The sequence below is a fragment of the Microcaecilia unicolor genome, chromosome 8 (genome assembly GCF_901765095.1).
Source record: "Microcaecilia unicolor chromosome 8, aMicUni1.1, whole genome shotgun sequence".
Classification (NCBI taxonomy): domain Eukaryota; kingdom Metazoa; phylum Chordata; class Amphibia; order Gymnophiona; family Siphonopidae; genus Microcaecilia; species Microcaecilia unicolor.
In genome coordinates, this window is record NC_044038.1 from 245,938,187 (window position 1) to 245,952,748 (window position 14,562).

The following is a 14,562-nucleotide window of genomic DNA, read 5'->3' on the forward strand; positions in this document are numbered from 1 at the left end:
TAACCTGGCATCGCCCTGAAATCTATAGAATATATTCCTCTCTCTCACCTTTTGCATTTTAGCAAACATTTAATATTCAGAAGATGAAAATTCGTCCTTAAAAGTCTAACTGCAGGCAACACCTTGAAATATTCCATTCATAAGAGTTACTGTTACATGTTCAGCGTCAATGCCCCCCTACTTGCTGCATGTCAGTCTGCCATAGTTTAATAGTTCCAGTTTTCTTTTTCAAACCACAGCAGGTGCACAGCAAAGGAACGTGGAAGTCAGGGTGTTTAGGGCTGCTCTGTGCTATCTGCTATGTCACATCAGCTTTGCTCTTTCCTCAGTGCTACCTGCAACCACATGATTCCACCACCATATCCTCATACTGTTTGTAGACCACATTGTTGGCAGAGTCAATGTACAGAATGCTGATGGGAGTCAGTCGTGTTGGGACGCAGCACGTTGGAGGTGTAGACTCAGGGTCCATGGAATTCATTAATGTCTGGATAACTGCATGGTTGGTGGGCTCCAGATGAGACCTAAGAGGAAATTCACAAAGCCCTTCACAGTGATAAGCCTCATATTCCAAAGGAGCAATGATCCAGTCATCCCAACCCAAGTCCTTAAAGTTAACATGAAGGGGTTTCTTGCTGCATCTTGCTTTTGGGTTCTTGGCAGGTCTCTTTCCTTGCCGAGCTGAAAGAGGAGCCCTCCTCTTCCTTCTTTGATTAAATAAATATTCATAAACAGTTTTATCGTCCTGCCCAGATCTGGCTTTGACTTCATTAAAGAACAAGTCCCGTTTCTTAGTCCTGCCAAAAACCAGGAGAAGTGCCTTTTCATTGATCTGTTGCCCTGTTCTGTTAAACCCCATGCTTCTTGGATCAATGGATCTCCCCTTCTCCAGTACTTCCAGCTCAAAACACAACTGATCAGAGTTTCTGAAATGTTTGTAGACTTTCCAGATGTCAAACACTTCCCACTTTGAAGCGTCTACAGCGCTGATGGTGCGAGCATCAAAGAGGACGGAAGGCTGCCTGGTAATGGGGCAGCTGTACAGCTTTAGTTGGTAAGACTTCCCAGAAGGCTGATTCTTCCAATAGTCCAGGGACCTTTTCCTGAGAATTCGTAGCTCAGCTCCTAGCAAACCATCTTTTTCCAAAGTGCTGATATCAAAAGTGTATTTCTGCTTTCTGCTAATTGGAGCTCGGTCATCTGAAAACAAACAGACAAAAATATGAACTTTATGGGATTTTTGCTTCACTTTTCATTTTACCTGCAGATCTGAATGTGTAAATTTACATGCGTAGATTTTAATGACTGAGAATTAGCACTGATAATTGATAGGGCCCAGTTATAGACACTATTTGGCTCATTATTCCATTAAATTGCATGCACAAATGTAAAGGGCTATTTATAGAATACTGGAGCATATGCATACTGCCTCTGGAGATTTTAAGCATGGAGACACTCGGGGCAGTGCCATCTGGTGCTCTTCAAATATTGACCTGCTTGAATCTTGCCCAGCCAGGGTCACTATACAGTAAGTTAGTGCTATGCAGAGGAAAGAGGACAGATATATAAAGATGAATGTACAGCACAGTTTTTCAGGATACCCACAACAAATATACATGAGATAACTAACATAGTAGATGACGGCAGAAAAAGACCTGCATGGTCCATCCAGTCTGCCCAACAAGATAAACTCACATGTGCTACTTTTTGTACCTGTCCTTTTCAGGGCACAGACCGTATAAGTCTGCCCAGCACTATCCCTGCCTCCCAACCACCAGCCCCTCCTCCCACCACCGGCTCTGGCACAGACCGTATAAGTCTGCCCAGCACCATCCCCGCCTCCCGCCACCGGCTCTGCCACCTAATCTCGGCTAAGCTCCTTAGGATCCATTCCTTCTAATATATCCATCGTCTCTATCGCATGGAAATTTCTAATGCTCATTCATTGGAGATATGCTGAAAACCCGACTGGCTGGTGCATCCCCAGTACAGGCCTGAGGAGCCCATTTTTTAGTATGTCAACATTCTGCCTTCCAGACAGTTACGTATGACCCAGCCACACTCCTTACCTTGACCTTTATCTAAGAAGCCAGTTATGGTGTTTGCCAGCTCAGCCTCCATCTTCATACTTCCGTTCAACCCTTTCTTCCCAGCATGGGACAGTGTATGATACAGGGACAGCATGTACTCATGTGGAATGACTAACGGATGCCGGTGTGTCTTCATACTGTCCCTCAGGATGCCAGGGCTTTCCACCCTGGAATCGATATTCTCAAGGACTCTCTTAGCTGAGGCTTTGCTACTCATGTCCTGCACTGTCGGGGTGACAGTCCTCACCGAAGGCTGCCTCTTTAGAGAGTGAACTAGCTTACCATATGGGCTCCCTGTTCTACCCAGCAATCTGGGGGGCTCATGGCTTTTATTCAGGTGGGATGTAGTCTGAGATATGGCATATTTGGGCCTAGAGTTTGAAGGGTCAGACCCCTGCCCATGGTTTTCAGCCCTGGAGGTTCTTGCTCTTGGTAAAAGGCTCTTCTTTTCTTCTGACTTTAATAATCCAAGAACATCTCCTGGCTGGCTGCGTCCTACCTCAGAATGACTCAGAGCCGGAGGAACAAGATCCAGATAGAACCAAGCAAGATGCCAAAGCAGGACATGGAGAGGCCCCGGCAGGTTCATCCTCTCATCTTCCTTCCAGTGCCACCAAAGAAGAAATCAGACGCGCTTTCTCCAGGCTGACAGCAGAAATCATGCAAGTGACAGAAAACTAAAGGCAGCAACCAGTGGTTGCTTCTCAGCTTTGGACCCTCTGTATCTGTAAGCTGAAGGTCTGTGCGCAGTCCCATAGTGGAAATTCTGTTCTGCCTTCCCTGCACGTCTCCACTCTGTGGTGACAAGCTGGAAAGGACTTTTGGAAAGGTGAAGCTCACCTCCTGATTTTCTCCTGCAGAACTAGTTGAAAACTTGAAGGAGTCTTGTTTAAAAGTGAAGGGTTTTTTTTTTCCAAGAAGGAAGAATGACCTAACGTTTGCCTCTGTGTAAAATCTGCCTCTTTTATTTATTTATTTTTTTCAAATAAAAAGTTTTGAATTATTTCCAGTAAAAATATTTCTCACACAGGCCTGCAGGTGCTCTGAGATCTTTTATAAACCTGAACTGAGGAATTGGAACTGGAATTCCAAAACAACCTATTTAATTACCTTCTGATGTCATGCTGTCTACACTAATTTAAGTGCGGTGTATTTCCCCTTTCAGTACCATGAGTCATAGGCTATGTGAGAGAGCTCTGTAGGACACACTTTTCCTACTGTGCCTACTGGACCTCCTTCCCTTCTCACACATGTGCACCAGCCTGAAGCTTCTCTGCAGGACTGGCTGGCGGGCTTAGGGTCTTGAGAGACTTTAGCAGGGGCTATGATTCATTTTCTGCAGTCCAAGGGAAACCAGAGTGCTTTTATTAAATGTAGGGCCAACATGGCAATGTTTTTATTATTTACAAACCTTCTTTCACTTCAAGCCCTCATCTTTCTGGAATATTTATCACCACATCTTTGGAATGAAAAGAAAGATGAGGGTGATGTGGTTGCACAAGTGCATTGCAGAAATGTTCTCTTAATGCCTGCTTTAAAATGAATTTTCAGTGCTCAAAGCCAAGAGGGAAATTCTGAAGAACCCTTTCCAGGCATCATAGCGAGCAAATCCCTGCACTGCTCACTGGGACGTCTGCAGGGGGTTTGGTCTGAGATGGAGCAGCAGCGCCCCCAAGCCTGCTCTCTGCAGCACTGCAACTGGAAATTCTGCTGAAAGTAAAAAAAAATCACATCTTTCAAAAGCAGAAGTAAAGTAAAGCGGCAGGGGAGCAAAATGTGAAAATAATCTGAAGAACAATTGTTACCTTGGAGTATTTTAAAGTATTTTCTACAGAAGTGAGATACGTTTGTAAAAGTCAAGGATATTTAAAGATATTATGAACCTTTTTTTGTGCTGTTTTAAGTAGAGGAGTGTGGTAGCCGTGTTAGTCCACTCTTAAGGTTATCAATAGAAATCAAACAAAATAAAACATGGAAAAGAAAATAAGATGATACCTTTTTTATTGGACATAACTTAATACATTTCTTGATTAGCTTTCGAAGGTTGCCCTTCTTCCTCAGATCGGAAATAAGCAAATGTGCTAGCTGACAGTGTATATAAGTGAAAACATTCAAGCATTACTATGACAGTAAAATAGATACTATTGGAGATTCTACATGGAATGTTGCTACTATTGGAGATTCTACATGGAATGTTGCTACTTTTGGAGATTCTACATGGAATGTTGCTACTATTGGAGATTCTACATGGAATGTTCCTATTCCACTAGCAACATTCCTGCGCAGGCTTCTGTTTCGTGCAGGACGTCAGACTCACAGAAGCAGAAGCCTGCGCGGCCACATTGGTGATCTACAAGGGCCGACTTCTACATGGAATGTTGCTAGTGGAATAGCAACATTCCATGTAGAATCTATAGAAATCAAACCAAATAAAACATGGAAAAGAAAATAAGATGACACCTTTTTTATTGGACATAACTTAATACATTTCTTGATTAGCTTTCGAAGGTTGCCCTTCTTCGTCAGATCGGAAATAAGCAAATGTGCTAGCTGACAGTGTATATAAGTGAAAACATTCAAGCATTACTATGACAGTAAAATAGATACTATTGGAGATTCTAGATGGAATGTTGCTACTATTGGAGATTCTACATGGAATGTTGCTATTCCACTAGCAACATTCCATGTAGAAGGATGCGCAGGCTTCTGTTTCTGTGAGTCTGACGTCCTGCACGTACATGCAGGACGTCAGACTCACAGAAGCAGAAGCCTGCGCGGCCACATTGGTGATCTACAAGGGCCGACTTCTACATGGAATGTTGCTAGTGGAATAGCAACATTCCATGTAGAATCTATAGAAATCAAACCAAATAAACATGGAAAAGAAAATAAGATGACACCTTTTTTATTGGACATAACTTAATACATTTCTTGATTAGCTTTCGAAGGTTGCCCTTCTTCCTCAGATCGGAAATAAGCAAATGTGCTAGCTGACAGTGTATATAAGTGAAAACATTCAAGCATTACTATGACAGTAAAATAGATACTATTGGAGATTCTACATGGAATGTTGCTACTATTGGAGATTCTAGATGGAATGTTGCTACTATTGGAGATTCTACATGGAATGTTGCTATTCCACTAGCAACATTCCATGTAGAAGGCTGCGCAGGCTTCTGTTTCTGTGAGTCTGACGTCCTGCACGTACATGCAGGACGTCAGACTCACAGAAGCAGAAGCCTGCGCGGCCACATTGGTGATCTACAAGGGCCGACTTCTACATGGAATGTTGCTATTCCACTAGCAACATTCCATGTAGAATCTATAGAAATCAAACCAAATAAAACATGGAAAAGAAAATAAGATGACACCTTTTTTATTGGACATAACTTAATACATTTCTTGATTAGCTTTCGAAGGTTGCCCTTCTTCGTCAGATCGGAAATAAGCAAATGTGCTAGCTGACAGTGTATATAAGTGAAAACATTCAAGCATTACTATGACAGTAAAATAGATACTATTGGAGATTCTAGATGGAATGTTGCTACTATTGGAGATTCTACATGGAATGTTGCTATTCCACTAGCAACATTCCATGTAGAAGGCTGCGCAGGCTTCTGTTTCTGTGAGTCTGACGTCCTGCACGTACATGCAGGACGTCAGACTCACAGAAGCAGAAGCCTGCGCGGCCACATTGGTGATCTACAAGGGCCGACTTCTACATGGAATGTTGCTAGTGGAATAGCAACATTCCATGTAGAATCTATAGAAATCAAACCAAATAAAACATGGAAAAGAAAATAAGATGACACCTTTTTTATTGGACATAACTTAATACATTTCTTGATTAGCTTTCGAAGGTTGCCCTTCTTCCTCAGATCGGAAATAAGCAAATGTGCTAGCTGACAGTGTATATAAGTGAAAACATTCAAGCATTACTATGACAGTAAAATAGATACTATTGGAGATTCTACATGGAATGTTGCTACTATTGGAGATTCTAGATGGAATGTTGCTACTATTGGAGATTCTACATGGAATGTTGCTATTCCACTAGCAACATTCCATGTAGAAGGCTGCGCAGGCTTCTGTTTCTGTGAGTCTGACGTCCTGCACGTACATGCAGGACGTCAGACTCACAGAAGCAGAAGCCTGCGCGGCCACATTGGTGATCTACAAGGGCCGACTTCTACATGGAATGTTGCTAGTGGAATAGCAACATTCCATGTAGAATCTATAGAAATCAAACCAAATAAAACATGGAAAAGAAAATAAGATGACACCTTTTTTATTGGACATAACTTAATACATTTCTTGATTAGCTTTCGAAGGTTGCCCTTCTTCCTCAGATCGGAAATAAGCAAATGTGCTAGCTGACAGTGTATATAAGTGAAAACATTCAAGCATTACTATGACAGTAAAATAGATACTATTGGAGATTCTACATGGAATGTTGCTACTATTGGAGATTCTAGATGGAATGTTGCTACTATTGGAGATTCTACATGGAATGTTGCTATTCCACTAGCAACATTCCATGTAGAAGGCTGCGCAGGCTTCTGTTTCTGTGAGTCTGACGTCCTGCACGTACATGCAGGACGTCAGACTCACAGAAGCAGAAGCCTGCGCGGCCACATTGGTGATCTACAAGGGCCGACTTCTACATGGAATGTTGCTAGTGGAATAGCAACATTCCATGTAGAATCTATAGAAATCAAACCAAATAAAACATGGAAAAGAAAATAAGATGACACCTTTTTTATTGGACATAACTTAATACATTTCTTGATTAGCTTTCGAAGGTCGCCCTTCTTCCTCAGATCGGAAATAAGCAAATGTGCTAGCTGACAGTGTATATAAGTGAAAACATTCAAGCATTACTATGACAGTAAAATAGATACCATTGGAGATTCTACATGGAATGTTGCTACTATTGGAGATTCTAGATGGAATGTTGCTACTATTGGAGATTCTACATGGAATGTTGCTATTCCACTAGCAACATTCCATGTAGAAGGCTGCGCAGGCTTCTGTTTCTGTGAGTCTGACGTCCTGCACGTACATGCAGGACGTCAGACTCACAGAAGCAGAAGCCTGCGCGGCCACATTGGTGATCTGCAAGGGCCGACTTCTACATGGAATGTTGCTAGTGGAATAGCAACATTCCATGTAGAATCTATAGAAATCAAACAAAAGAAAACATGGAAAAGAAAATAAGATGATACCTTTTTTATTGGACATAACTTAATACATTTCTTGATTAGCTTTCGAAGGTTGCCCTTCTTCCTCAGATCGGAAATAAGCAAATGTGCTAGCTGACAGTGTTTATAAGTGAAAACATTCAAGCATTACTATGACAGTAAAATAGATACCATTGGACATTCTACATGGAATGTTGCTACTATTGGAGATTCTAGATGGAATGTTGCTACTATTGGAGATTCTACATGGAATGTTGCTATTCCACTAGCAACATTCCATGTAGAAGGCTGCGCAGGCTTCTGTTTCTGTGAGTCTGACGTCCTGCACGTACATGCAGGACGTCAGACTCACAGAAGCAGAAGCCTGCGCGGCCACATTGGTGATCTACAAGGGCCGACTTCTACATGGAATGTTGCTAGTGGAATAGCAACATTCCATGTAGAATCTATAGAAATCAAACCAAATAAAACATGGAAAAGAAAATAAGATGACACCTTTTTTATTGGACATAACTTAATACATTTCTTGATTAGCTTTCGAAGGTCGCCCTTCTTCCTCAGATCGGAAATAAGCAAATGTGCTAGCTGACAGTGTATATAAGTGAAAACATTCAAGCATTACTATGACAGTAAAATAGATACCATTGGAGATTCTACATGGAATGTTGCTACTATTGGAGATTCTAGATGGAATGTTGCTACTATTGGAGATTCTACATGGAATGTTGCTATTCCACTAGCAACATTCCATGTAGAAGGCTGCGCAGGCTTCTGTTTCTGTGAGTCTGACGTCCTGCACGTACATGCAGGACGTCAGACTCACAGAAGCAGAAGCCTGCGCGGCCACATTGGTGATCTGCAAGGGCCGACTTCTACATGGAATGTTGCTAGTGGAATAGCAACATTCCATGTAGAATCTATAGAAATCAAACAAAATAAAACATGGAAAAGAAAATAAGATGATACCTTTTTTATTGGACATAACTTAATACATTTCTTGATTAGCTTTCGAAGGTTGCCCTTCTTCCTCAGATCGGAAATAAGCAAATGTGCTAGCTGACAGTGTATATAAGTGAAAACATTCAAGCATTACTATGACAGTAAAATAGATACTATTGGAGATTCTACATGGAATGTTGCTACTATTGGAGATTCTACATGGAATGTTGCTATTCCACTAGCAACATTCCATGTAGAAGGCTGCGCAGGCTTCTGTTTCTGTGAGTCTGACATCCTGCACGTACGTGCAGGACGTCAGACTCACAGAAGCAGAAGCCTGCGCGGCCACATTGGTGATCTACAAGGGCCGACTTCTACATGGAATGTTGCTAGTGGAATAGCAACATTCCATGTAGAATCTATAGAAATCAAACAAAAGAAAACATGGAAAAGAAAATAAGATGATACCTTTTTTATTGGACATAACTTAATACATTTCTTGATTAGCTTTCGAAGGTTGCCCTTCTTCCTCAGATCGGAAATAAGCAAATGTGCTAGCTGACAGTGTATATAAGTGAAAACATTCAAGCATTACTATGACAGTAAAATAGATACTATTGGAGATTCTACATGGAATGTTGCTACTATTGGAGATTCTACATGGAATGTTGCTATTCCACTAGCAACATTCCATGTAGAAGGCTGCGCAGGCTTCTGTTTCTGTGAGTCTGACATCCTGCACGTACGTGCAGGACGTCAGACTCACAGAAGCAGAAGCCTGCGCGGCCACATTGGTGATCTACAAGGGCCGACTTCTACATGGAATGTTGCTAGTGGAATAGCAACATTCCATGTAGAATCTATAGAAATCAAACAAAAGAAAACATGGAAAAGAAAATAAGATGATACCTTTTTTATTGGACATAACTTAATACATTTCTTGATTAGCTTTCGAAGGTTGCCCTTCTTCCTCAGATCGGAAATAAGCAAATGTGCTAGCTGACAGTGTATATAAGTGAAAACATTCAAGCATTACTATGACAGTAAAATAGATACTATTGGAGATTCTACATGGAATGTTGCTACTATTGGAGATTCTACATGGAATGTTGCTATTCCACTAGCAACATTCCATGTAGAAGGCTGCGCAGGCTTCTGTTTCTGTGAGTCTGACATCCTGCACGTACGTGCAGGACGTCAGATTCACAGAAGCAGAAGCCTGCGCGGCCACATTGGTGATCTACAAGGGCCGACTTCTACATGGAATGTTGCTAGTGGAATAGCAACATTCCATGTAGAATCTATAGAAATCAAACAAAAGAAAACATGGAAAAGAAAATAAGATGATACCTTTTTTATTGGACATAACTTAATACATTTCTTGATTAGCTTTCGAAGGTTGCCCTTCTTCCTCAGATCGGAAATAAGCAAATGTGCTAGCTGACAGTGTTTATAAGTGAAAACATTCAAGCATTACTATGACAGTAAAATAGATACCATTGGACATTCTACATGGAATGTTGCTACTATTGGAGATTCTAGATGGAATGTTGCTACTATTGGAGATTCTACATGGAATGTTGCTATTCCACTAGCAACATTCCATGTAGAAGGCTGCGCAGGCTTCTGTTTCTGTGAGTCTGACGTCCTGCACGTACATGCAGGACGTCAGACTCACAGAAGCAGAAGCCTCCGCGGCCACATTGGTGATCTACAAGGGCCGACTTCTACATGGAATGTTGCTAGTGGAATAGCAACATTCCATGTAGAATCTATAGAAATCAAACCAAATAAAACATGGAAAAGAAAATAAGATGACACCTTTTTTATTGGACATAACTTAATACATTTCTTGATTAGCTTTCGAAGGTCGCCCTTCTTCCTCAGATCGGAAATAAGCAAATGTGCTAGCTGACAGTGTATATAAGTGAAAACATTCAAGCATTACTATGACAGTAAAATAGATACCATTGGAGATTCTACATGGAATGTTGCTACTATTGGAGATTCTAGATGGAATGTTGCTACTATTGGAGATTCTACATGGAATGTTGCTATTCCACTAGCAACATTCCATGTAGAAGGCTGCGCAGGCTTCTGTTTCTGTGAGTCTGACGTCCTGCACGTACATGCAGGACGTCAGACTCACAGAAGCAGAAGCCTGCACGGCCACATTGGTGATCTGCAAGGGCCGACTTCTACATGGAATGTTGCTAGTGGAATAGCAACATTCCATGTAGAATCTATAGAAATCAAACAAAATAAAACATGGAAAAGAAAATAAGATGATACCTTTTTTATTGGACATAACTTAATACATTTCTTGATTAGCTTTCGAAGGTTGCCCTTCTTCCTCAGATCGGAAATAAGCAAATGTGCTAGCTGACAGTGTATATAAGTGAAAACATTCAAGCATTACTATGACAGTAAAATAGATACTATTGGAGATTCTACATGGAATGTTGCTACTATTGGAGATTCTACATGGAATGTTGCTATTCCACTAGCAACATTCCATGTAGAAGGCTGCGCAGGCTTCTGTTTCTGTGAGTCTGACATCCTGCACGTACGTGCAGGACGTCAGACTCACAGAAGCAGAAGCCTGCGCGGCCACATTGGTGATCTACAAGGGCCGACTTCTACATGGAATGTTGCTAGTGGAATAGCAACATTCCATGTAGAATCTATAGAAATCAAACAAAAGAAAACATGGAAAAGAAAATAAGATGAAACCTTTTTTATTGGACATAACTTTATACATTTCTTGATTAGCTTTCGAAGGTTGCCCTTCTTCCTCAGATCGGAAATAAGCAAATGTGCTAGCTGACAGTGTTTATAAGTGAAAACATTCAAGCATTACTATGACAGTAAAATAGATACCATTGGACATTCTACATGGAATGTTGCTACTATTGGAGATTCTAGATGGAATGTTGCTACTATTGGAGATTCTACATGGAATGTTGCTATTCCACTAGCAACATTCCATGTAGAAGGCTGCGCAGGCTTCTGTTTCTGTGAGTCTGACGTCCTGCACGTACATGCAGGACGTCAGACTCACAGAAGCAGAAGCCTGCGCGGCCACATTGGTGATCTACAAGGGCCGACTTCTACATGGAATGTTGCTAGTGGAATAGCAACATTCCATGTAGAATCTATAGAAATCAAACCAAATAAAACATGGAAAAGAAAATAAGATGACACCTTTTTTATTGGACATAACTTAATACATTTCTTGATTAGCTTTCGAAGGTCGCCCTTCTTCCTCAGATCGGAAATAAGCAAATGTGCTAGCTGACAGTGTATATAAGTGAAAACATTCAAGCATTACTATGACAGTAAAATAGATACCATTGGAGATTCTACATGGAATGTTGCTACTATTGGAGATTCTAGATGGAATGTTGCTACTATTGGAGATTCTACATGGAATGTTGCTATTCCACTAGCAACATTCCATGTAGAAGGCTGCGCAGGCTTCTGTTTCTGTGAGTCTGACGTCCTGCACGTACATGCAGGACGTCAGACTCACAGAAGCAGAAGCCTGCACGGCCACATTGGTGATCTGCAAGGGCCGACTTCTACATGGAATGTTGCTAGTGGAATAGCAACATTCCATGTAGAATCTATAGAAATCAAACAAAATAAAACATGGAAAAGAAAATAAGATGATACCTTTTTTATTGGACATAACTTAATACATTTCTTGATTAGCTTTCGAAGGTTGCCCTTCTTCCTCAGATCGGAAATAAGCAAATGTGCTAGCTGACAGTGTATATAAGTGAAAACATTCAAGCATTACTATGACAGTAAAATAGATACTATTGGAGATTCTACATGGAATGTTGCTACTATTGGAGATTCTACATGGAATGTTGCTACTATTGGAGATTCTACATGGAATGTTGCTATTCCACTAGCAACATTCCATGTAGAAGGCTGCGCAGGCTTCTGTTTCTGTGAGTCTGACATCCTGCACGTACGTGCAGGACGTCAGACTCACAGAAGCAGAAGCCTGCGCGGCCACATTGGTGATCTACAAGGGCCGACTTCTACATGGAATGTTGCTAGTGGAATAGCAACATTCCATGTAGAATCTATAGAAATCAAACAAAAGAAAACATGGAAAAGAAAATAAGATGAAACCTTTTTTATTGGACATAACTTTATACATTTCTTGATTAGCTTTCGAAGGTTGCCCTTCTTCCTCAGATCGGAAATAAGCAAATGTGCTAGCTGACAGTGTTTATAAGTGAAAACATTCAAGCATTACTATGACAGTAAAATAGATACCATTGGACATTCTACATGGAATGTTGCTACTATTGGAGATTCTAGATGGAATGTTGCTACTATTGGAGATTCTACATGGAATGTTGCTATTCCACTAGCAACATTCCATGTAGAAGGCTGCGCAGGCTTCTGTGAGTCTGACGTCCTGCACGTACATGCAGGACGTCAGACTCACAGAAGCAGAAGCCTGCGCGGCCACATTGGTGATCTACAAGGGCCGACTTCTACATGGAATGTTGCTAGTGGAATAGCAACATTCCATGTAGAATCTATAGAAATCAAACCAAATAAAACATGGAAAAGAAAATAAGATGACACCTTTTTATTGGACATAACTTAATACATTTCTTGATTAGCTTTCGAAGGTCGCCCTTCTTCCTCAGATCGGAAATAAGCAAATGTGCTAGCTGACAGTGTATATAAGTGAAAACATTCAAGCATTACTATGACAGTAAAATAGATACCATTGGAGATTCTACATGGAATGTTGCTACTATTGGAGATTCTAGATGGAATGTTGCTACTATTGGAGATTCTACATGGAATGTTGCTATTCCACTAGCAACATTCCATGTAGAAGGCTGCGCAGGCTTCTGTTTCTGTGAGTCTGACGTCCTGCACGTACATGCAGGACGTCAGACTCACAGAAGCAGAAGCCTGCGCGGCCACATTGGTGATCTGCAAGGGCCGACTTCTACATGGAATGTTGCTAGTGGAATAGCAACATTCCATGTAGAATCTATAGAAATCAAACAAAATAAAACATGGAAAAGAAAATAAGATGATACCTTTTTTATTGGACATAACTTAATACATTTCTTGATTAGCTTTCGAAGGTTGCCCTTCTTCCTCAGATCGGAAATAAGCAAATGTGCTAGCTGACAGTGTATATAAGTGAAAACATTCAAGCATTACTATGACAGTAAAATAGATACTATTGGAGATTCTACATGGAATGTTGCTACTATTGGAGATTCTACATGGAATGTTGCTATTCCACTAGCAACATTCCATGTAGAAGGCTGCGCAGGCTTCTGTTTCTGTGAGTCTGACATCCTGCACGTACGTGCAGGACGTCAGACTCACAGAAGCAGAAGCCTGCGCGGCCACATTGGTGATCTACAAGGGCCGACTTCTACATGGAATGTTGCTAGTGGAATAGCAACATTCCATGTAGAATCTATAGAAATCAAACAAAAGAAAACATGGAAAAGAAAATAAGATGATACCTTTTTTATTGGACATAACTTAATACATTTCTTGATTAGCTTTCGAAGGTTGCCCTTCTTCCTCAGATCGGAAATAAGCAAATGTGCTAGCTGACAGTGTATATAAGTGAAAACATTCAAGCATTACTATGACAGTAAAATAGATACTATTGGAGATTCTACATGGAATGTTGCTACTATTGGAGATTCTACATGGAATGTTGCTATTCCACTAGCAACATTCCATGTAGAAGGCTGCGCAGGCTTCTGTTTCTGTGAGTCTGACGTCCTGCACGTACATGCAGGACGTCAGACTCACAGAAGCAGAAGCCTGCGCGGCCACATTGGTGATCTACAAGGGCCGACTTCTACATGGAATGTTGCTAGTGGAATAGCAACATTCCATGTAGAATCTATAGAAATCAAACCAAATAAAACATGGAAAAGAAAATAAGATGACACCTTTTTATTGGACATAACTTAATACATTTCTTGATTAGCTTTCGAAGGTCGCCCTTCTTCCTCAGATCGGAAATAAGCAAATGTGCTAGCTGACAGTGTATATAAGTGAAAACATTCAAGCATTACTATGACAGTAAAATAGATACCATTGGAGATTCTACATGGAATGTTGCTACTATTGGAGATTCTAGATGGAATGTTGCTACTATTGGAGATTCTACATGGAATGTTGCTATTCCACTAGCAACATTCCATGTAGAAGGCTGCGCAGGCTTCTGTTTCTGTGAGTCTGACGTCCTGCACGTACATGCAGGACGTCAGACTCACAGAAGCAGAAGCCTGCACGGCCACATTGGTGATCTGCAAGGG

At 41.0% G+C, this 14,562-nt stretch overlaps 1 protein-coding gene across 1 annotated transcript; it reads right to left on the minus strand.

Moving 5' to 3' along the window:
- Positions 1-331: 331 nt before the first annotated feature.
- Positions 332-2,679, minus strand: GDF5 (growth differentiation factor 5). The gene is made up of 2 exons (XM_030213481.1): positions 2,070-2,679; positions 332-1,200 (listed from the first exon to the last, which is right to left on the minus strand). Exons 1-2 carry the CDS (start codon positions 2,677-2,679, stop codon positions 332-334), a joined length of 1,479 nt encoding a protein of 492 aa, XP_030069341.1.
- Between the last annotated feature and the right edge of the window lie 11,883 nt (positions 2,680-14,562).

Coding starts and splice junctions, on each gene's coding strand:
- GDF5 (XM_030213481.1), bottom strand. CDS start 2,679: ATGAACCTGCCGGGGCCTCTCCATGTCCTGCTTTGGCATCTTGCTTGG. Junction 1,201..2,069: donor CTTCTTAGATAAAGGTCAAG/GTAAGGAGTGTG, acceptor GTTTGTTTTCAG/ATGACCGAGCTCCAATTAGC.